This window comes from Scyliorhinus canicula, chromosome 9, assembly GCF_902713615.1.
Source record: "Scyliorhinus canicula chromosome 9, sScyCan1.1, whole genome shotgun sequence".
Taxonomy (NCBI): domain Eukaryota; kingdom Metazoa; phylum Chordata; class Chondrichthyes; order Carcharhiniformes; family Scyliorhinidae; genus Scyliorhinus; species Scyliorhinus canicula.
Window position 1 is genome coordinate 96,704,328 of NC_052154.1, and position 19,900 is coordinate 96,724,227.

Consider the following 19,900-nt stretch of genomic DNA (forward strand, 5'->3'; position numbering starts at 1 on the left):
CATTGGTCGACGCCGAAATCGAGGCGTGCGATCGGGTGGAGAATAGCTCCCAACACCAAAATTGCGGCAGGCGCTGGTTTGATGCTGAATTATAATGCTCTGCCTCCTCAAATGGCATCAATGCGACACAAGCCGCGCATAGTTGAAACATCATTCACATCTCATTAGTGGGCCCTACCCGATGCTCCGCCTCTGATGGGCCGAGTTCCCCACGGCGCGGTCCACCTGCGCTCTCAACAATGTGAACCTGGCATGCTGAGAAAAGAGAAGGTGTACGCACAGTCTCCAGCACCACCATACTTCGGTGAAAGTCATGCCACTGGCCAGGAGACTTCTGCCAGGGCTGGGGGAAAAGTGGTCGTGTCCAGGGGGTGGGTTGTGGGGTGGGGATGGACGGGGACGCAACATCATTACTGGAGCCGGCAGGGCAGCAATGCAGCTGCACATGCCACTGACAGCCCACTAAACCTGGTGCCCTAGGTTATATAGGTGACCCCCCACCCCGGGTGTCCTCTGGCCTCAGCCGACCCATCAGCTGTATGGACGCTCCAGCACAACCTGTCCCATCTTTTCGGCCCCGATTAGTGTGTGTGGGTTTAAGAGTGGCTGCAGCTTGTCAGCCCTGCGAGTGTCCATCACGGACCCACACTGTTTTTCGTGGGTTTTGCTGGTGTTTCACGCAGCGCCGGTGCTAGCCCCTCACCGATGGAATCAGTGCAGGTGAAGTGCTGATTTTTCTGACATGGTTCTCCACGGATTCTCCATTGACATCAGCACTTCGTCTCAGAAACGGAGAATCCAGCCCCTGTTATTTTTTTTTACATCTGTAACAGCTGTGAGAATCTACAACTACCCAGCAGGTGGAAGTTGCTGAGCTTTTTTTGTATTGAAGTTTAACTATATGCAAAGGAGGACAGAGAATGCCACCCTACTCCTGGACTCCCTGGGAGTCGACTAGCCTGCGCTCAACAGCTGCTCTGCGAGTTTGGACTTGCAGAGTGAGTTCTGCTGCACTATCATATCTCCTTTCCTTTTGAAAGTTCTTTACAACCCTATTTATGAACCGACAACTGTTTACAATAATAATTCATTAAAGAAAATGGTGGGGTAACACAGCACAGGCACTTAAAAGTTTGGTCTATCACACTTCTGAATTCTCTAAAAATGGCTTAGCACCCTGGCCAGCTCTGCCTCAGTTGAGTTAGTGATATCTTGAGCAACAGTTGGATGGTTGGTAGCTTCAGGAAGTGCATTAGTGCAAACATCTGCTTCAGTTCCTGTGGGAACAACACTGGATCCTTCTCTTGAGTAACCGTTTCCACTGAACAAGGCATTATTGGAGGAACGCTGGTGGATGATGCAGGATCAGCCTGCTCAAAGAACAAAAAACAAAGCACAGGAATAGGCCCTTCGGCCCTCCAAGCCCGTGCCAACCATGCTGCCCAACTAACTACAATCTTCTACACTTCCTGGGTCCGTATCCCTCTATTCCCATCCTATTTATGTATTTGTCAAGATGCCCCTTAAATGTCACTATCGTCCCTGCTTCCACCAACTCCTCCGGCAGCGAGTTCCAGACACCCATTACCCTCTGTGTAAAAAAAAAAAACCTCCTACATCTCCTCTAAACCTTGCCCTTCGCACCTTAAACCTATGCCCCCTAGTAATTGACCCCTCTACCCTAGGGAAAAGCCTCTGACGATCTACTCTGTCTAGGCCCCTCATAATATTGTAGACCTCTATCAGGTTGTCCCTCAACCTCCGTCGTTCCAGTGAGAACAAACCGAGTTTATTCAACTGCTCCTCATAGCTAAAGCCCTCCATACCAGGCAACATCCTGGTAAATCTCTTCTGCACCCTCTCTAAAGCCTCCACATTCTTCTGGTATTGTGGCGAGCAGAATTGAACACTATACTCCAAGTGTGGCCTAACTAAGGTTCTATACAACTGCAACATGATTTGCAGTGGTGTTGGGAATAGCATTAGATAGGAAATTAGAGATGCATGTGATGAAGGAAGATCTGCAATTATGGGTGAATTTAATCTGCATATAGATTGGGGAACTCAAATTAGTCGCAGTACAATAGAGGAGGAATTTCTGGAGTGTGTATGGGATGGTTTTCTGGATCAGTGTGTTGAGGAACCAACAAGGGAACAGACCATCTTGGACTGTGTGTTGAGCAATGATAAAGGATTACGGGCAATCTAATTGAAATTACCCTTGGGGATGAGTGACCATAATATCGAGGTGGATAGTGAGGTAGTTGATCCTTACAATATGAAAGTAAGCTGGCAGGGAGCATAAAAACTGACTGTAAAAGTTTCTATCGGTATGTAAAGGGAAAAAGATTGATAAAACAAGTGTGGGCCATGTCATAATATACATCCAGGTATATGATGGTGCACAGACAGTCAGTGATTGACACAAGGGATGACCAATGAACACTCAGAACACAGCAACCAATCACGACAGGACACGACCACTATAAAGCCAGAGGGCACTAGTTTTCCCGCTCTCTCGGGATCCAGCCTCTGAGACAGTCAGAGCTGGTGAGCAGCAACTAGAACAAACACCATACGGTAGTAAGATAGTCTGGTCAGGTTAGCCTCAGGTCTCCAGTCAAGTCAGCATAGTGTCAACCCACAGTTAAAGTATGTATGATAGTTAAGGGTTCAATAAAATCGAGTTGCATTTCTTCAAGTGTTGGAAGCCTGTCTCTCTCACCACTGCAGTAAACGCAGTCCTCGCAGACCCAGCTTACCCAACACATCAGGCCACTTAGGAATTCATAATGGGGAACAAAGAAATGGCTGAGGAACTAAATTTGTACTTTGCTTCTATCTTCACAAAGAAAGACATGGATAATGTACCGGAGGAAGTTTCAGTGATGAGCTGAAATAAATTATTATTTGTAAAGAAATGGTTTGGGTGAAATTAATGGAATTCAAGGCAGATTAATCTCCAGGGGCTGAAGATCTTTATCCCAGAGTACTTAAGGAAATGGCCCTAGAAATAGTAGATCCATTGGTAGTCATTTTCCATAATTCTTTGAGCTCTGGAATAGTTCCTACAGATTGGAGGATAGGGAATGTAAAAGGGAGGTAAAAAGAAAACTGGACTATAGACCAGTGAGCCTATCATCGGTAGTAAGGAAATTGTGAGGGTCTATTATCAAATATTTCATCGCACATCATTTGGAAAGCAGTGGTGTAATCAGAGAAAGTTAACATGGATTTACTGAAGGGAATTCATGCTTGAAAAATCTATTTGAGTTCTTTGAAGATATAACTAGTAGCGTTGACCAGGGAGAACCGGTGGATGTGGTTTATTTAGACTTTCAGAAGGCTTTCAACAAGGTCTCACATAGCACTGTGTAAATTTGAACTCCTTGGGATTGCGAGTAGTATCTTGAGATGGATATATATTATTTCTTATGTCTGAATAAAGCTCGTAGTCTTCCAGTTGAAGTAAATGCTTTATTGAGTATGTTCGTTCTCTCTCCAGAACTTATACTAGATGTTACATAAGAGCTGTCTGTCTGTGTTCTGCTCACTAGCTGCCGTTCCTGTGAAGAGCGACTTCCTGGATCCCGACTGTTTATTTTATACCTCTGTAGTGCTCCCTCTAGTGATTACTTAGTTGTAGTATATTTACATTAACCCCTTATATACATGCAGATGTGCAGATCACTACATCCCCCCATTTTTCTTTTTACATATTTTCTGTCCGGTGTTGAGGAAAGTTGTACAAAATGGGTAGATAAATGATGATATGTACAAGTTGTGATGATATTGAGAATTACACAAAGCCAATTAATATTTATGAGCCCAATCATTATAAAAAATGTTAGGAGTCCAAACTTCATATTTGGGGCCTCACGGTAGCATGGTGGTTAGCATCAATGCTTCACAGCTCCAGGGTCCCAGGTTCGATTCCCGGCTGGGTCACTGTCTGTGCGGAGTCTGCACGTCCTCCCCGTGTGTGCGTGGGTTTCCTCCGGGTGCTCCGGTGTCCTCCCACAGTCCAAAGATGTGCGGGTTAGGTGGATTGGCCATGCTAAAATTGCCCGTAGTGTAAGCTTAATGGGGGAATTGTTGGGTTACGGGTATACGGGTTACGTGGGTTTAAGTGGGGTGATCATTGCTCGGCACAACATCGAGGGCCGAAGGGCCTGTTCTGTGCTGTACTGTTCTATGTTCTATGTTCTATATTTATTCGGTTGAGTTTCTTTCTTCTTCTGTTGTTGAGGTGGTGATGTTGATATTGTAATTTATTTGTGAACGTCGTCAGTGTTCTTGTATTTAAGTAACCAACAAGTCATCATGAGGTGTTCGAATGGTCAAATCACTTTTGTTGTCTGACCTGGACTTTTTCCTGTGCTTGTGGTATTGATTCTGTATGTCATCTGCCTTGTCTGTCCATGACTTTTTCTTGTGCTTGTCATATTGATTCTGTATGTCTTCCATCTTGTTTGACCTTGACTTTTTCCTGTACTTGCAGTATTGATTCTGTATGGCATCTGCCTTGAAAACTGTTTTGCTTGTTTGTTGTGGAGCAGATATGAATTTGTGAGATTCGTTGTCATGCCATGTTATGTTTATACTCTTGCCATTGTTTTGGACTATGCTGTTACATTGTCCTTCATGTGCAGAGTTGTACCATGTTGTATGGGTCGTTGTTTCATTGTTTTTGTTGTTTCTGTTGTTTCTGTCTTTATTGTTTTCATTGTTCTTGTTGTTTTGTTGTGCTGTTGCTTCTGTTTTTGTTGTTTTTCTTTTTGTCGTGCTTGTTGTTTCTGTTGTTGTCTTTGTTATACTTCTTATTGTTTTTGTTGTTGCCTTTGTTGTATTGCTTGTTGTTTTTGTTGTTGCTCTTGTAGTTTTTGTTATTGTTCTTGTTCCGCTCAATATCTGTTCCGTGTGGATAATTTGAGTCATTCTCAAAGTCATTGGTATCAGTGTCCTTTGTGGTATCTGATGTTTCATAGAGCATTTCGACTTGAGGATTGTGAGAATAATCTGATGTTGCATTGATCTTGGTGACATCAGTCATTTGTGATTGATGTGATTCCTCTTTGATTCCTTGGTGCTCCTCTTCTGGAATAATTTCTGCTTGATTTGCTTCATCGTTGATCTCTTGGTGCTCCTCTTCTGGACTCAACGTCGTCAAGATTTCAGTTTCTTGTGGGTTGTAAAGAGTGGATGAGGTTTTAATTGATGCGGTCTCACTGAACTCGGGAGTAGTTTTGCTTTTACTGTTGAAAGCTTCTGTACATACGAGCTGAGATCCGTCAGTCTCGCTGTGATCTTACACATCGTGTATGCTGATAGTGATCACTGTCACTATTCTCACATACAGTGGGTAAACATTCATTGTCTTCTTGTTGATTAAATGATCTGGGTAGACGTTCATAGTCTTTTTGTCGTTCAAATGAGCTGGGTAGACTTTCATAGTCTGCTTCTGGTTTCTCAAATAAGGTGGATATATCTTTATAGTCGTCTTCATGCATGGTTATCGCTCTGGAGTCTTTAATTGCTGCCATTCTGGAGTCTGTCCAAGAACTCTCTCTAGAGGCTTGCATCGCTCTCTCTGTGGAGTCTTTCATCGCTCTCTGTGTGGAGTTGTGCAGTGTTCTCTCTGTGGAGTCGATCTGTGCTCTCTCAACGAGTCGGTCAGTACTCTGTGTGGCGTTGTTTTCTTCTTGGCTATTTGACAGGTTGCTGTCATCCAATGTATCAATGATCTGCCATTGCATCATGGTATTGGATTCATCTACTACGAGTAGAGTCGTGTTGAGCTTTTCGACCGTGTTGCTGATGCTATTATGATATCCGAACAACTCAGCCATGTCTGAATAGTACTCTGATAAACAAATCATCTTCTGTTGTTTCGGATTTGTTATTGTTCTCTTCATTGCTAATTAACACCGATCTTCTTTGGCTTCGGATTTGTTAATTTGCTCTTCACTTTTTATGTTGCAAATTGCTAGTTCCGTGGTGTTGCGAGTAAGTTATTTTCAACTTTTTGTTGAAATTCAGGCATTGTTGTGCCATTTGAGGTAAGAAGTCCGTATTTTGTGGCTTTAAACCTCTTGGTTTTTATTTTCGAGCACTTTGCCTTTAAGTGGGCGTGGTCTGAGTGTTCTGACCTCATGACGCTCGTGATGTCATGCATACTAACCGGCGCAGATCCATCTTCGCATGGTGTGCATGCGCAGATGCACCTTCGAACGATGTTCGATCTTTTTCTGACTGCGCATGCACGGCTTGTGCATGAGCAGATCGATTTGCACGCAAAACTGCTGTTTTCAACTGTGCATGCGTGGCTGCAGTTTCCTGCGCATGCACAGAACCAGATTTGCATCTTTTGTTCCCCGGGTAGTTTAAAATGTATTCAGACGCCATTTTGACTTCTCTAGACTTGTGGAGAAGATCTTTTCCGGCGCCCTGTCTCTGTGAAATCTTGTGGTACTGACTATTTTTTTTTTTGCAATATGCACTTTTCAATCGCAATCTCTATCTTTAAGTCTTTTGTTTTAATGGTGATTCCATGAGTCCTTGATCATGGATTCCTTTACAATCTGGTCTCTGAGCATTGAATCACTTTAAAGCAGCATTGTTACTGGTGTTACAGTGACCTTCAAATTATTTGAGTATTACTTTTAATTTGGTGTTATCTTCACCTTCTAAGTAATTAAAGGAGTTATAGATTTCTCTAGCTTGATGTCCTGCAAGTAGCAGTGCTATTTTTGTTTCTTCAGAGGCTGTGTTCAAATCATTAGCTACGATATATATTTCAAACATTTGTTTAAAAATTTTCCAATTATGACTTAAATTACCGGTTGTTTCCAGCTGTGGTGGGGTTCCAATGAGTTCCATCGAATCAGCGAAGCCTTCCCACGTTGAATGTCCGGTACAAGTTTTCTTCTCTTTTCGATCTTTCTTTGTCTGCATCTTGTGTAATCTGTCTAGTAAGCGTTCTGAAGCCAGACCTTGTACCATATATTATTTATTTCGTCTGAATAAAGCTCGTAGTCTTCCAGTTGAACTAAATGCTTTATTGAGTAAGTTCGATCTCACTCCAGAGCTTATACTAGATGTTACATGAGAGCTGTCTGTCTGTGTCCTGCTCACTAGCTGCCGTTCCTGTGAAGAGTGACTCCCTGGATCCCATCCGTCTATTTTATACCTTTCTAGTGCTCCCTCTAGTGATTACTTAGTTGTAGTGTAAACTATTTACATTAACCCCTTGTATACATGCAGATGTGGAGATCGCTACAGGATAGAAAGCTGGCTAGCAGTTAGGAAGCAAAATGTTGAAATAAATGGGGTGTTTCTGATTGGCAGGCCGTGAGTAGTGGGGTACTGAAGGGATCTGTGCTATGACCCTAACTGTACACATTATACATGAATGATTTGGATGAGGGAACTAAATATATTATCTCCAAATTTGCAGATGATACAAAGTTGGTTGGAGGATGAACAGAGAGGAGGATTTGGGCAGGCTGAGTGAGGGCACATGCTTGGCAGATACAGCATAATGTGGATACATGCGAGGTTACCTGCTTTGGTAACAAAAATAGGAAGGCAGATTATTATTTGAATGGGTGTAAATTGAGAGAGGTGGATAGTCAGCGAGACATTGGTGTCCTTGTGCAGGTGCCTTTGTGCATTAGTTGCTGAAAATAAGCATGCAGGAACAGCAGACAGTAAAGAAGGCAAATGGTTTGTTGGCCTTTATAGTGAGAGGATGAGAGAGTGGGGGGAGTCCAGAACTAGGTTTGAAGATAGGGGGCTGAATTCTCCGATTGTGAGGCCATGTCCTTAGGCTGGCATGGGAACGGTGGCGTTTTGCAACCAACAATTCGGCGCAAAACGGTCACCGATCCCCTGTATCTGGGGGCTAGCATGCCGGCAGCATAGAGCACATGGCTCTAGCTGCCGATACGGCCCGGAGAATTGCCAGGTCCACGGCATGCATGCGCACGCCGTGGAACATGGCAGCGGCCGCTCGTGGATCCGGCCTGCAAAATAGTGCCCCCCCTTTGGCCGGCTTGCGTGCTCCGGACCACCCACCCCACACTGCCCCCAGCCCCTGATAAAATCCCCCCCGCCCGCAGATCAGCCATCTCCCGACTGTGGCGGCGCTGAACTGAGTCCGCAGCCGCCACGCTGAGTTCACGACGGCAAGAGACCACACGTGATTGACGCCGTCGGGAACTGGGCCGGTTGGGGGTGGATCACCGGGGGCAGGCCTCAGTCAATGTCCTGACGTCATCAATATGTCGTGCGGCGTATTCTACGAGTTTGCCGCTTTGCAGGGGGTGGAGCATCGCGAAAGCAGCGCAGCCCCTGATTTGGTTGGGAACTTTAATTGCGATTTCGGCATTGGCGATCGGAGAATCCAGCCCAGGGACTTTTAGGACTGAGGAGAGGAGAAATTTTTTCACCCAGAGATTGGTGAATCTGTGGAATTCACTACTACAAAAAGTAGTTGAGGCCAGAATGTCAATGAATTAGATATAGCTCTTGGAACAAAAGGAATCAAGGGAATGGAGGGAAAATGGGATCAGAGTGTTGAACTTGATGATCAGCCCTGATCATACTGAATGGTAGAGCAGGCTCAAAAGGAAGAATGGCCTCCTCCCTCATGCTTCTATTTTCTAGGTATGTTTCTATGTATGCCAGCAGAATATCCAACAGCTTGAGGGCTAACACTATTTCTTGTGGTACTTTGGATGGTGATATGCTTCGAGGCAGTGGAAGGTAATTCAGGGCATCAATGGTCAAGATTTGTGCACCTGGCCTGTGCTGGAACACGTATTTGCAAGAAGTAAATCCCACCACTGGACTCTGGCTGCTGCAATAGGAGGAGTTGGCTTCTCCTCGTGAAATAACCCTGATAATGGCTTGTGATCGGTGATCACGAATTGATGCCCGTATACATACTTGTAGAATTTTTTAACCACGGAAATGATGGCTAGGCCCTCCTTCTCAATTTGGGAATATTTTCTCTTGGCATCAGTTAAGATTCATGACACAAAAACGATGAGTCGTTCTGCACCGCCTTCCAACCTATGAGATAACACTGTCCCTTTGCCAAAGGGCAAAGCATCGCGTGTTAGGATTATCTCTCTCTTTGGGTTGAAATGGACTAGCAAATACTGAAGATAGTAAAGCAAGTTTGACTTCTTATTGTGGCTCGTTCCAATACCAACGTTGATATTTCTTTCAAAGCAGATGAAAGTGCCAGTGATATTGTGAGACTTGGTATAAACCGGCTGTAATAATTAACCATGCCCAAAAAAGATTTCAGTTCTGACATGTTCTTGGGTACTGGTGCTTCCTTGGTAGATCTTTCATTTTCTTCTAAAGGGGGTAGCCCGATGGTGTTGACTTTAAATCCAAGATAGGTGATCTCGTGGACCTGAAAGGTACACTTTTCTCTTTTAAGTCATACCCCTGCCTCTTTGAATCGCTTAAGAACTTCTTTGAGGTTTGCCAAATGCTCTTCTTGGGAAACACTTGTGTACCACTACTTTGGGTATATCTTGCAATAAACTTTCATGGTACGCTGAAAGATAGCGCATGATGAAGAAACACCAAAGAGTAACCAGGTGAATTGAGAAAAACCTTGTGAATGTTAATCTTTACAGATTTTCTCACCCAATTCCAATTGTTGATATGCATGGCTCATATCTGGTTTTGTGTACGTTAGCATCCCCCCACTCCTGATAGCTTTGCATAAATATCGACATTCTTTGGAATCGGATACCTGCTCAACTTGGCTGCTTAATTGATGGTCAATTTGTGGTCCCCATAAATGTGGACTGTTTGTACAGGTGTAATGGGGTCAGCCCATTCAGAAAACTGCACTGGATTCACGACTCCCGATTCTTCCAAATCTTTAAGTTCACCTCGACTTTTTAATGTAAGGCACTGGGTGAGTGAGCTCTCTGAAATCTTGGGGTAACACCCGAACTTTTGCAGATTTTAGCCTTGGTGCCCGAAGTCTACCTTTGAAAGACCTTGTAACCTTGTGGTACTTGTAAGCTGACATCAGCTATACTCTAGCCAATTCAGTTATATTTGACAGAACCAATCTTGTCCCATGAGACTAGGCCCCTGGCCATTTGCGATGACGACCTGTAGTTGAGCATACTGGTGTTGGTAAGTCACTGACACAGATGTAGTTCCCAAAAGTTTAGGGTTTCCTCCGTATATGTAGCCATCTGCTCCCCCACAACGGCAGAGGAAGCACCGGTATCCACTTCCGTGCTTAATGGCCATCCATTTACCAGGTGGGCTATTATGATAGGAGCCGATTTACTCATCTTGACATTATTCAATTGATATATCTCAGAATCCTCTTCTGAATCATGTTCTACATTATGCATTAGAGTCCAGTTTTATTTTGTTCAAGCATTCAGTTTGGCTCGGCACTTTAATTAATGTGAACTCTCCGAGAGCACCTTTCTCTGCACTCTCAGTTGCCTGATCTATTTCCATGGCTTTCTCGAGAGAAATCTTATTCTCTGCTAGCGGCTTTTTCTGTATGTTTGTTATTCACGCCGTAAACTAATCTGTCTCACAGCATGTCATTCAGCAGTGATCTAAATTTATCATAGAATTTACAGTGCAGAAGGAGGCCATTCGGCCCATCGAGTCTGCACCGGCTCTTGGAAAGAGCACCCTACCCAAGGTCAACACCTCCACCCTATCCCCATAACCCAGTAACCCCACAAATTTGCATGGCATCGCCAAATTTCTTAGTCCTGCCCTGTGTGTCACAGTCATCTCCCCATGGCTCCTTACAGCAGAGTTAAACTTAAAACGCTGCCTGATTATAAATGGTCTGGGGGTGAAATTATCAATCTTACAAGACAATCAAAAGACGGTAAGCAGAGTTTCTGGGATGTTAAATTTCTAATGAGATTGTAAGTTTGGGGTCCGCGTACTGTAAGCAGTTTGTTTTTTTTGCTTAACCCCGCCCTTAATTTAATTAGTAGTGAAGAAATAGCAAAGTCTTTCAATATCCTGAATTCCGTGTTCAGATTCTGGGTCAAAAGGATTGATTTTCCCAAATATCTCTGCAGAGATTATAAAACATAGAACAGTACAGGCCTTTCAGCCCAAGATGTTGTGCCGACCATTTATCCTAGGATCTAAGATCAACCTAACATACCCCCATTCAATTTACTGCTGTCCATGTGCCTGTCCAAGAGTCACTTAAATGTCCCTAATGACTCTGACTCCACCACCTCCGCTGACAGTGCATTCCACGCTCCCACCACTCTCTGGGTAAAGAACCTATCTCTGATATCTCCCCTATACCTTCCTCCAATCAGCTTAAAAGTATGTCATAACATAAGAACTAGGAGCAGGAGTAGGCCATCTGGCCCCTCGAGCCTGCTCCGCCATTCAATGAGATCATGGCTGATCTTTTGTGGACTCAGCTCCACTTTCCGGCCCGAACACCATAACCCTTAATCCCTTTATTCTTCAAAAAACTATCTATCTTTACCTTAAAAACATGTAATGAAGGAGCCTCAACTGCTTCACTGGGCAAGGAATTCCATAGATTCACAACCCTTTGGGTGAAGAAGTTCCTCCTAAACTCAGTCCTAAATCTACTACCCCTTATTTTGAGGCTATGTCCCCTAGTTCTGCTGTCACCCACCTGTGGAAACAACCTGCCCGTATCTATCCTATCTATTCCCTTCATAATTTTAAATGTTTCTATAAGATCCCCCCTCATCCTTCTAAATTCCAATAAGTACAGTCCCAGTCTACTCAACCTCTCCTCATAATCCAACCCCTTCAGCTCTGGGATTAACCTAGTGAATCTCCTCTGCACACCCTCCAGCGCTAGTACGTCCTTTCTCAAGTAAGGAGACCAAAACTGAACACAGTACTCCAGGTGTGGCCTCACTAACACCTTATACAATTGCAACATAACCTCCCTAGTCTTAAACTCCATCCCTCTAGCAATGAAGGACAAAATTCCATTTGCCTTCTTAATCACCTGTTGCACTTGTAAACCAACCTTCTGTGACTCATGCACTAGCACACCCAAGTCTCTCTGAACAGCGGCATGCTTTAATATTTTATCGTTTAAATAATAATCCCGTTTGCTGTTATTCCTACCAAAATGGATAACCTCACATTTGTCAACATTGTATTCCATCTGCCAGACCCTAGCCCTTTCATTTAACCTATCCAAATCCCTCTGCAGACTTCCAGTATCCTCTGCACTTTTCGCTTTACCACTCATCTTAGTGTCATCTGCAAACGTGGACACATTGCCCTTGGTCCCCAACTCCAAATCATCTATGTCACGTCGTGACAGCCATTTCCACCTGGGGAAAAGCCTCTGGCTATCTACTCTATCCATGCCTCTCATCACCTTGCACACCTCTATCATGTCACCTCTCTTCCTTCTTCGCTCCAGTGAGAAAAGCCCTAGCTCCCTCAACCTTTCTTCATAAGCCATGCGTCCAGTCCGGGCAGCATCCTGGTAAATCTCCACTGCACACTCTCCAGTGCATCCACATCATTCCTATAATGAGGCAACCAGAACTGGACACAATATTCCAAGTGTGGTCTAACCAGGGTTTTCTAAAGCTGCAGCAAAACTTTGCGGCTCTTAAACTCAATCCCCTGTTAATGAAAACCAACACACCATAAGCCTTCTGAACAACCCTATCAACCGTGGGCAGCATGGTAGCATTGTGGATAGCACAATGGCTTCACAGCTCCAGGGTCCCAGGTTCGATTTCGGCTTGGGTCACTGTCTGTGCGGAGTCTGCACATCCTCCCCGTGTGTGCGTGGGTTTCCTCCGGGTGCTCCGGTTTCCTCCCACAGTCCAAGGATGTGAAGGTTAGGTGGATTGGCCATGATAAATTGCCCTTAGTGTCCAAAATTGCCCTTCGTGTTGGGTGGGGTTACTGGGTTATTGGGAAAGGGTGGAGGTGTGGACCTTGGGTAGGGTGCTCTTTCCAAGAGCCGGTGCAGACTCGATGGGCCGAATGGCCTCCTTCTGCACTGTAAATTCTATGATCTATGATTCTATGAACCTGGGTTGCAACTTTGAGGGATCTATGTACGTGGACACCAAGATCCCTCTGTTCCTCCACACTTCCAAGTACTGCCTTTTACTCTGTATTCAGCATTCAAATTCGACTGTCCAAAATTAATCACTTCACATTTATCTAGGTTGAACTCTATTTGCCACTTCCCAGCCAAGCTCTGCATCCTGTTAATGTCCTGTTGTAACCTGCAACAGCCCTCAACACTATCTACAAATTGACCAACCTTCGTGTCATCAGCAAACTTACTAAACCGCCCTTCCACTTCCTCATCTAAGTCATTTATAAAAACCACAAAGAGGAGAGGTCCCAGAACAGATCCCTGCGGGTCACCACTGGTCACCAACCTCCAGGCGGAATACTTTCTATCCACTACCACTCGTTGTCTTCTTTCGGCCAGCCAATTCTGTATCCGGACACCAAATTTCCCTGTATCCCATGCCCCCTAACTTTCTGAATGAGCCTACCATGGGGAACCTTATCAAATGCCTTACTGAAATCCATATACATCACATCTATTGCCCGACCTTCATCAATGTGTCTCGCCCCATCCTCAACGAGGCTTGAGGTATGACCTGCCCCTCACAAAGCCATGCTGACTATCTTTAATCATAAATCCCATCTCTCAGAATCCTTTCCAATATTTTGCACACCACAAGCGTAAGATTGATGGGTCTGTAATCCCCATGGATTTCCTTATTCCCTTTCTTGAACAGGGGAACAACATTCTCCTCCCAATCATCCGGTACTACTCCAGTGGAGAGTGTGAGGATGCAAAGATCATCGCCAACAGCGCAGCAATCTCCTCCATCGCTTCTCGTAGTAATCTTGGGTATATCCCATCTGGCCCAAGGAACTTATCTATCTTGATGCTTTTCAAAATTTCCAGCACATCCTCCTCCTTAATATCAACAAGTTTTTAAACTTCAAAGGAAGAACCCCCCCCCCCCCACCCAATTCCTGGAGCTGCTGACTGCAGTCCTGATTTACCTTATCGCCAAATGTAATAGCTGCGAGGCTCAACAACTACTCTGCAGAAGTTAACAAACTTCATTGAGGTTCAACTATAAACAAACGAGGGCAAAGAATGCCATTCTACTCATTGATTCCCCGGGCATCATTGGCCAGTGAGCAACCGCCATTCACAAATTTGGACTCTCGCCCCACTGCTCTTCGAATCAACCACCAACTCATGCTCCACCATGCTGATTAATCGCCATTCCACGAGTTGTGCCGCACTACCACAACATCACTTTAGAAGTTCTCCTTCCCATGAAAAATAAATATTTTGTGCTATTTTATGGTTCCTACTTTTAATTAAGAATAAGCCTTATACTTTGCTTTATGCATTTACCATTTTTACCAATTGTACATTTTCCTTTAAAAATAAAGTAGTTAAACTTCAAGTCACCATCATTATCTTTCTGATGCGAATTTTCATTCACGTTGCTCCTCTTCTCCATTTCAAAATACTTGTTGTCACACCAATATCCTTTCTGATGTTTTTACCCTTGCAGTCTAATTAAATTAGTCGCACCCATACACAAGTCTTTTTACATTATATCGCAGTGATTGGGAAAATATTGAAAAATATGATATTTTCATAAGAGGTTGTTTTCCCCTGATTGGGGAACCTAGAAGACAGCAGCAGGGTTAGGGTATGAGGAGAAATTTCTTCACTCGGAAGGATTGGAACCTTTGGAACTGTCCGCCCCACTGGACTGTGGATGCTCTCACACGAAATTCCGACTGGCCTGGGACGAGAGCGGGCAGGAATGTGATGAAATAGGGCGATGGTGCTAGCAGAAAAATAGAATCAGTCCTGAGAGAGACGAGGAAAATGAGATTGGTTTGGTGGAGGGAAAGAGAGATTGACACACTGAGAGGCCCAGAGAGAGAGAACAGGGGAAATGGGAGCAATGAGGGAGGGATGGAGAGAAATGGGATTGTGTGGAATGCACCCCTCTGTGAGGAGAGGCTGTTTTGGGCTTTTCACAGTAAATTAATTGCAGTGTTAATGTAACCTATTTGTGACAATAAAAGGTTATTTATTTATTTATTTAATTAATTTGGGCACCAGGATAAGTAAAATGGTCTTCCTCATGTTGTAAATGTTACACTTGGCTTTTACAGGTCCTTCACTGTGGAGATGTACTACAGAAATGGGACTAATTTCGAGGTACACCTTCTCACTCTACCATCCTGTACCAAAAGCTGCCCATTACAAAAATTCATACAAATTACCGCAGACGTGATCCCAGAGAACTGGAGAGAGGAATGCCGAGCTCACCATGGCAGCATCCAAATAGGTATTGTATTAATAAACAACGCAATAGAGCTCATTGACAGTTAACTTTGATCAGTGACAGTCTGTCGTCAATTGCTCCATCCAGTCTGACGGGATGCTTTGTTCCATTTTTAGCAGCGCTGGTCCCTGGGTGCACCCTCTTGGCCTAACATCTAATTGTGCAACAGCATAATTAGTGGGCGGGCGAGTGGGAAGGCATCATGAGCATCCTATCTGCTTGGGATATATACTATGTATTCCTCATATGTGCATCTCTAATATTACATAGGCAGATATTAAACAATTAGATGCAACATTAGATGCAACAATTAGCCGAGCGCTCAGGCAGACCAAGAGAATGGGTGATCCCAATAATAATGGAGCTAGGTGTTTCCTTGGAGTCTAAGATTCACTAACAAATTCACTGTTGCCTCTTCATTATTGAATCATAAGATCTTAGAACAGGAGGAGGCCATTTGGCACATCATAGCTGTGCTGGCACATCAAAAGAGCTCATTCCCTGCGCTTCTCTGAGATGACATCTCTGGGGGGGGGGGCATTGGAATCGTGGTATTGTCATTGGATTAGTAATCCAGAGACCTAGGGCAAAGCTCTAGGGGTCTGGGTTGTAATCTGACCAGGGCAGATGATAAAATTGAAACTAAATACAAGTTTAGGGCGACATGGTGGCACAGTGTCAGCACTGCTGCCTCACAGCGCCAGGGTTCAATCTGGTCTTGGGTGACTGTGTGATGCTTGCACGTTCTTCCCGTGTCTGCGTGGGTTCCTCCGGGTGTTCCGGCTTCCTCCTACAATCCAAAGATGTGCAGGTTAGGTGGATTGGCCATGATTGCCTCTTTGTATCCAGCGATGTGCAGGTTGGGTTATGGGGATAGGGCGGGGTGGACCTGGGTAGAGTTCTCTTTTGGTGGGTCGGTACAGACTCGATAGGCTGATTGGCCTCCTGTACTGTAGGGATTCTCTGATCCTATGATCCCCTGGGCACAGGCTGGGCTGAGCTCTTGTTTGTACTGTATCTCCGTTCAATTACTGCTGGATTATGGGTTTGCTATAACCATCCTCCGCCCAAGGGCGTGATTGGATTGAAACTGAGATTTTCATAGAATTTACAGTGCAGAAGGAGGCCATTCGGCCCATCGAGTCTGCACCGGCTCTTGGAAAGAGCACCCTACCCAAGCCCATACCTCCACCCTATCCCCATAACCCAGTAACCCCACCTAACACTAAGGGCAATTGGACCCTAAGGGCAATTTAGCATGGCCAATCCACCTAACCTGCACATCTTTGGAATGTGGGAGGAAACCGGAGCACCCGGAGGAAACCCACGCACACACGGGGAGAACGTGCAGACTCCGCACAGATAGTGACCCAAGCTGGGATTCGAACCTGGGACCCTGGAGCTGTGAAGCATTTGTGCGAACCCCTATGCTACCGTGCTGCACTAAGCTTAGCTGAGCAATTGTTCAACTTGTCTGAAGGGCTGAGTAAAGCTGGGTGTGGATGGCACTGAATATTATGTTAGCATGAAGCTGTGCTGAAATCCAGAATTGGTCACTATTTAAAAAGTTGCTTTATGCTGATATTGAAAACACCTTTAGCGGCGAGCGGACAGACTCTCTCAAGCCTGTAAGAGTTTTGTTTGGCCATCAGCATCAGGAGGACTGATGACGTGCAGGATTTTGTCAGACTGACGATTATCAGCACTGACTATGTGAAAGTGCAGATTGTTGATAACTTGGCAATTACCGGTAATCTGTCACTTGATGTTGAAGTGAGTGGTTGAAGCTCATGATGTGTTGAAATTCAAACCCACTTCGCAATAGCTGCAGCATTATATCAAAGTTGAGTAAGAGAGTGTGGAAAAACAGCAACCTGATGGATGATGGTTGTGGGCCCAAGAAGCGTTCAGTGAACTGACCCCCTGGTCACAATCTTCTGGCATCCATATCTCTGCTCCAAGGACAGAGCAATGAAGATGTTGGATGTTGACAATGCTGGCTGGGTTAGTCACTGATGGCTGTGACGTGTGGAGGCTGACTGTTTCAAAGGGGATATTGGAAGAAACAAAAACATGTGGCTGACTGAAAAGAGGGGCCAGAGAATTGTGTACCTTCTCAGCCCATTGTCTTCCTGTGGGGAGATGTGGCAGAGGCTGACAGGCACAGATTCCTGAGCTACCTCGGGTGATGTTTAACATAAGAGCTGACCACCATGGCAAAAGGTGAAAAGCTGCCACAGTAAACATAAGACAGGAGCTACAGTGATCATAAAAATTCAAGACCATTTGCCCCCTCCTCTCTGCATTTTTCCCCTCCTCCCCTTGGACCTCCTCCACTATTTACCCCTCCTCCCCTGTACCTCCTCCACCATTTACCCCTCCTTCCCTTGTACCTCCTCCATTATTTACGCCTCCTCTCCATTCGCCCCCTCCTCTCCATTCGCCCCCTCCTCTCCATTCGCCCCCTCCTCTCCATTCGCCCCCTCCTCTCCATTCGCCCCCTCCTCTCCATTCGCCCCCTCCTCTCCATTCGCCCCCTCCTCTCCATTCGCCCCTCTCTCCATTCGCCCCTCCTCTCCATTCGCCCCCTCCTCTCCATTCGCCCCCTCCTCTCCATTCGCCCCCTCCTCCATTCGCCCCTCCTCTCCATTCGCCCCCTCCTCTCCATTCGCCCCCTCCTCTCCATTCGCCCCCTCCTCTCCATTCGCCCCCTCCTCTCCATTCGCCCCCTCCTCTCCATTCGCCCCCTCCTCTCCATTCGCCCCCTCCTCTCCATTCGCCCCCCCTCTCCATTCGCCCCCTCCTCTCCATTCGCCCCTCCTCCTCCATTCGCCCCCCCTCCTCTCCATTCGCCCCCTCCTCTCCATTCGCCCCCTCCTCTCCATTCGCCCCCTCCTCTCCATTCGCCCCCTCCTCTCCATTCGCCCCCCCTCTCCATTCGCCCCCTCCTCTCCATTCGCCCCCTCCTCTCCATTCGCCCCCTCCTCTCCATTCGCCCCCTCCTCTCCATTCGCCCCCTCCTCTCCTTCGCCCCCTCCTCTCCATTCGCCCCCTCCTCTCCATTCGCCCCCTCCTCTCCATTCGCCCCCTCCTCTCCATTCGCCCCCTCCTCTCCATTCGCCCCCTCCTCTCCATTCGCCCCCTCCTCTCCATTCGCCCCCTCCTCTCCATTCGCCCCCTCCTCTCCATTCGCCCCCTCCTCTCCATTCGCCCCCTCCTCTCCATTCGCCCCCCTCCTCTCCATTCGCCCCCCTCCTCTCCATTCGCCCCCTCCTCCATTCGCCCCCTCCTCTCCATTCGCCCCCGCCTCTCCATTCGCCCCCTCCTCTCCATTCGCCCCCTCCTCTCCATTCGCCCCCTCCTCTCCATTCGCCCCCTCCTCTCCATTCGCCCCTCCTCTCCATTCGCCCCCCTCCTCTCCATTCGCACCCCTCCTCTCCATTCGCCCCCTCCTCTCCATTCGCCCCCCTCCTCTCCATTCGCCCCCCTCCTCTCCATTCGCCCCTCCTCTCCATTCGCACCCTCCTCTCCATTCGCCCCCCTCCTCTCCATTCGCCCCCTCCTCTCCATTCGCCCCCTCCTCTCCATTCGCCCCCTCCTCTCCATTCGCCCCCCCCCTTCTCCATTCGCCCCCTCCTCTCATTCGCCCCCTCCTCTCCATTCGCCCCCTCCTCTCCATTCGCCCCTCCTCTCCATTCGCCCCCTCCTCTCCATTCGCCCCCTCCTCTCCATTCGCCCCCTCCTCTCCATTCGCCCCCTCCTCTCCATTCGCCCCCTCCTCTCCATTCGCCCCCTCCTCTCCATTCGCCCCCCTCTCTCATTCGCCCCCCTCCTCTTCCATTCGCCCCCTCCTCTCCATTCGCCCCCTCCTCTCCATCGCCCCCTCCTCTCCATTCGCCCCCCTCCTCTCCATTCGCCCCCTCCTCTCCATTCGCCCCCTCCTCTCCATTCGCCCCCTCCTCTCCATTCGCCCCCTCCTCTCCATTCGCCCCCTACCTCTCCATTCGCCCCCTCCTCTCCATTCGCCCCCTCCTCTCCATTCGCCCCCTCCTCTCCATTCGCCCCCTCCTCTCCATTCGCCCTCCTCCCTTCGCCCCTCCTCCCCATTCGCCCCCTCCTCCCATTCGCCCCTCCTCTCCATTCGCCCCCTCCTCTCCATTCGCCCCCTCCTCTCCATTCGCCCCTCCTCTCCATTCGCCCCCTCCCCTCCTCTCCAATTCGCCCCTCCTCTCCATTCGCCCCCCTCCTCTCCATTCGCCCCCCTCCTCTCCATTCGCCCCCTCCTCTCCATTCGCCCCCTCCTCTCCATTCGCCCCCTCCTCTCCATTCGCCCCCTCCTCTCCATTCGCCCCCTCCTCTCCATTCGCCCCTCCTCTCCATTCGCCCCCTCCTCTCCATTCGCCCCCTGCTCTCCATTCGCCCCCTGCTCTCCATTCGCCCCCTCCTCTCCATTCGCCCCCTGCTCTCCACTCGCGGCCCCCCTCGCCACTAGCGACCCCCCTCGC

At 47.1% G+C, this 19,900-nt stretch overlaps 1 protein-coding gene across 2 annotated transcripts in view; it reads left to right on the forward strand.

Annotated features, from left to right (window-relative positions):
* The window catches only part of LOC119971560 (prostatic acid phosphatase-like), a 107,632-nt gene that overhangs the window by 82,513 nt on the left and 5,219 nt on the right, over window positions 1–19,900 (forward strand). For both annotated transcript variants that reach the window (XM_038807252.1, XM_038807250.1), the window contains exon 10: window positions 15,223–15,398. In XM_038807252.1, coding sequence (XP_038663180.1) covers window positions 15,223–15,398 — 176 coding nt within the window. The remainder of the gene's footprint in view (window positions 1–15,222; window positions 15,399–19,900) is intronic.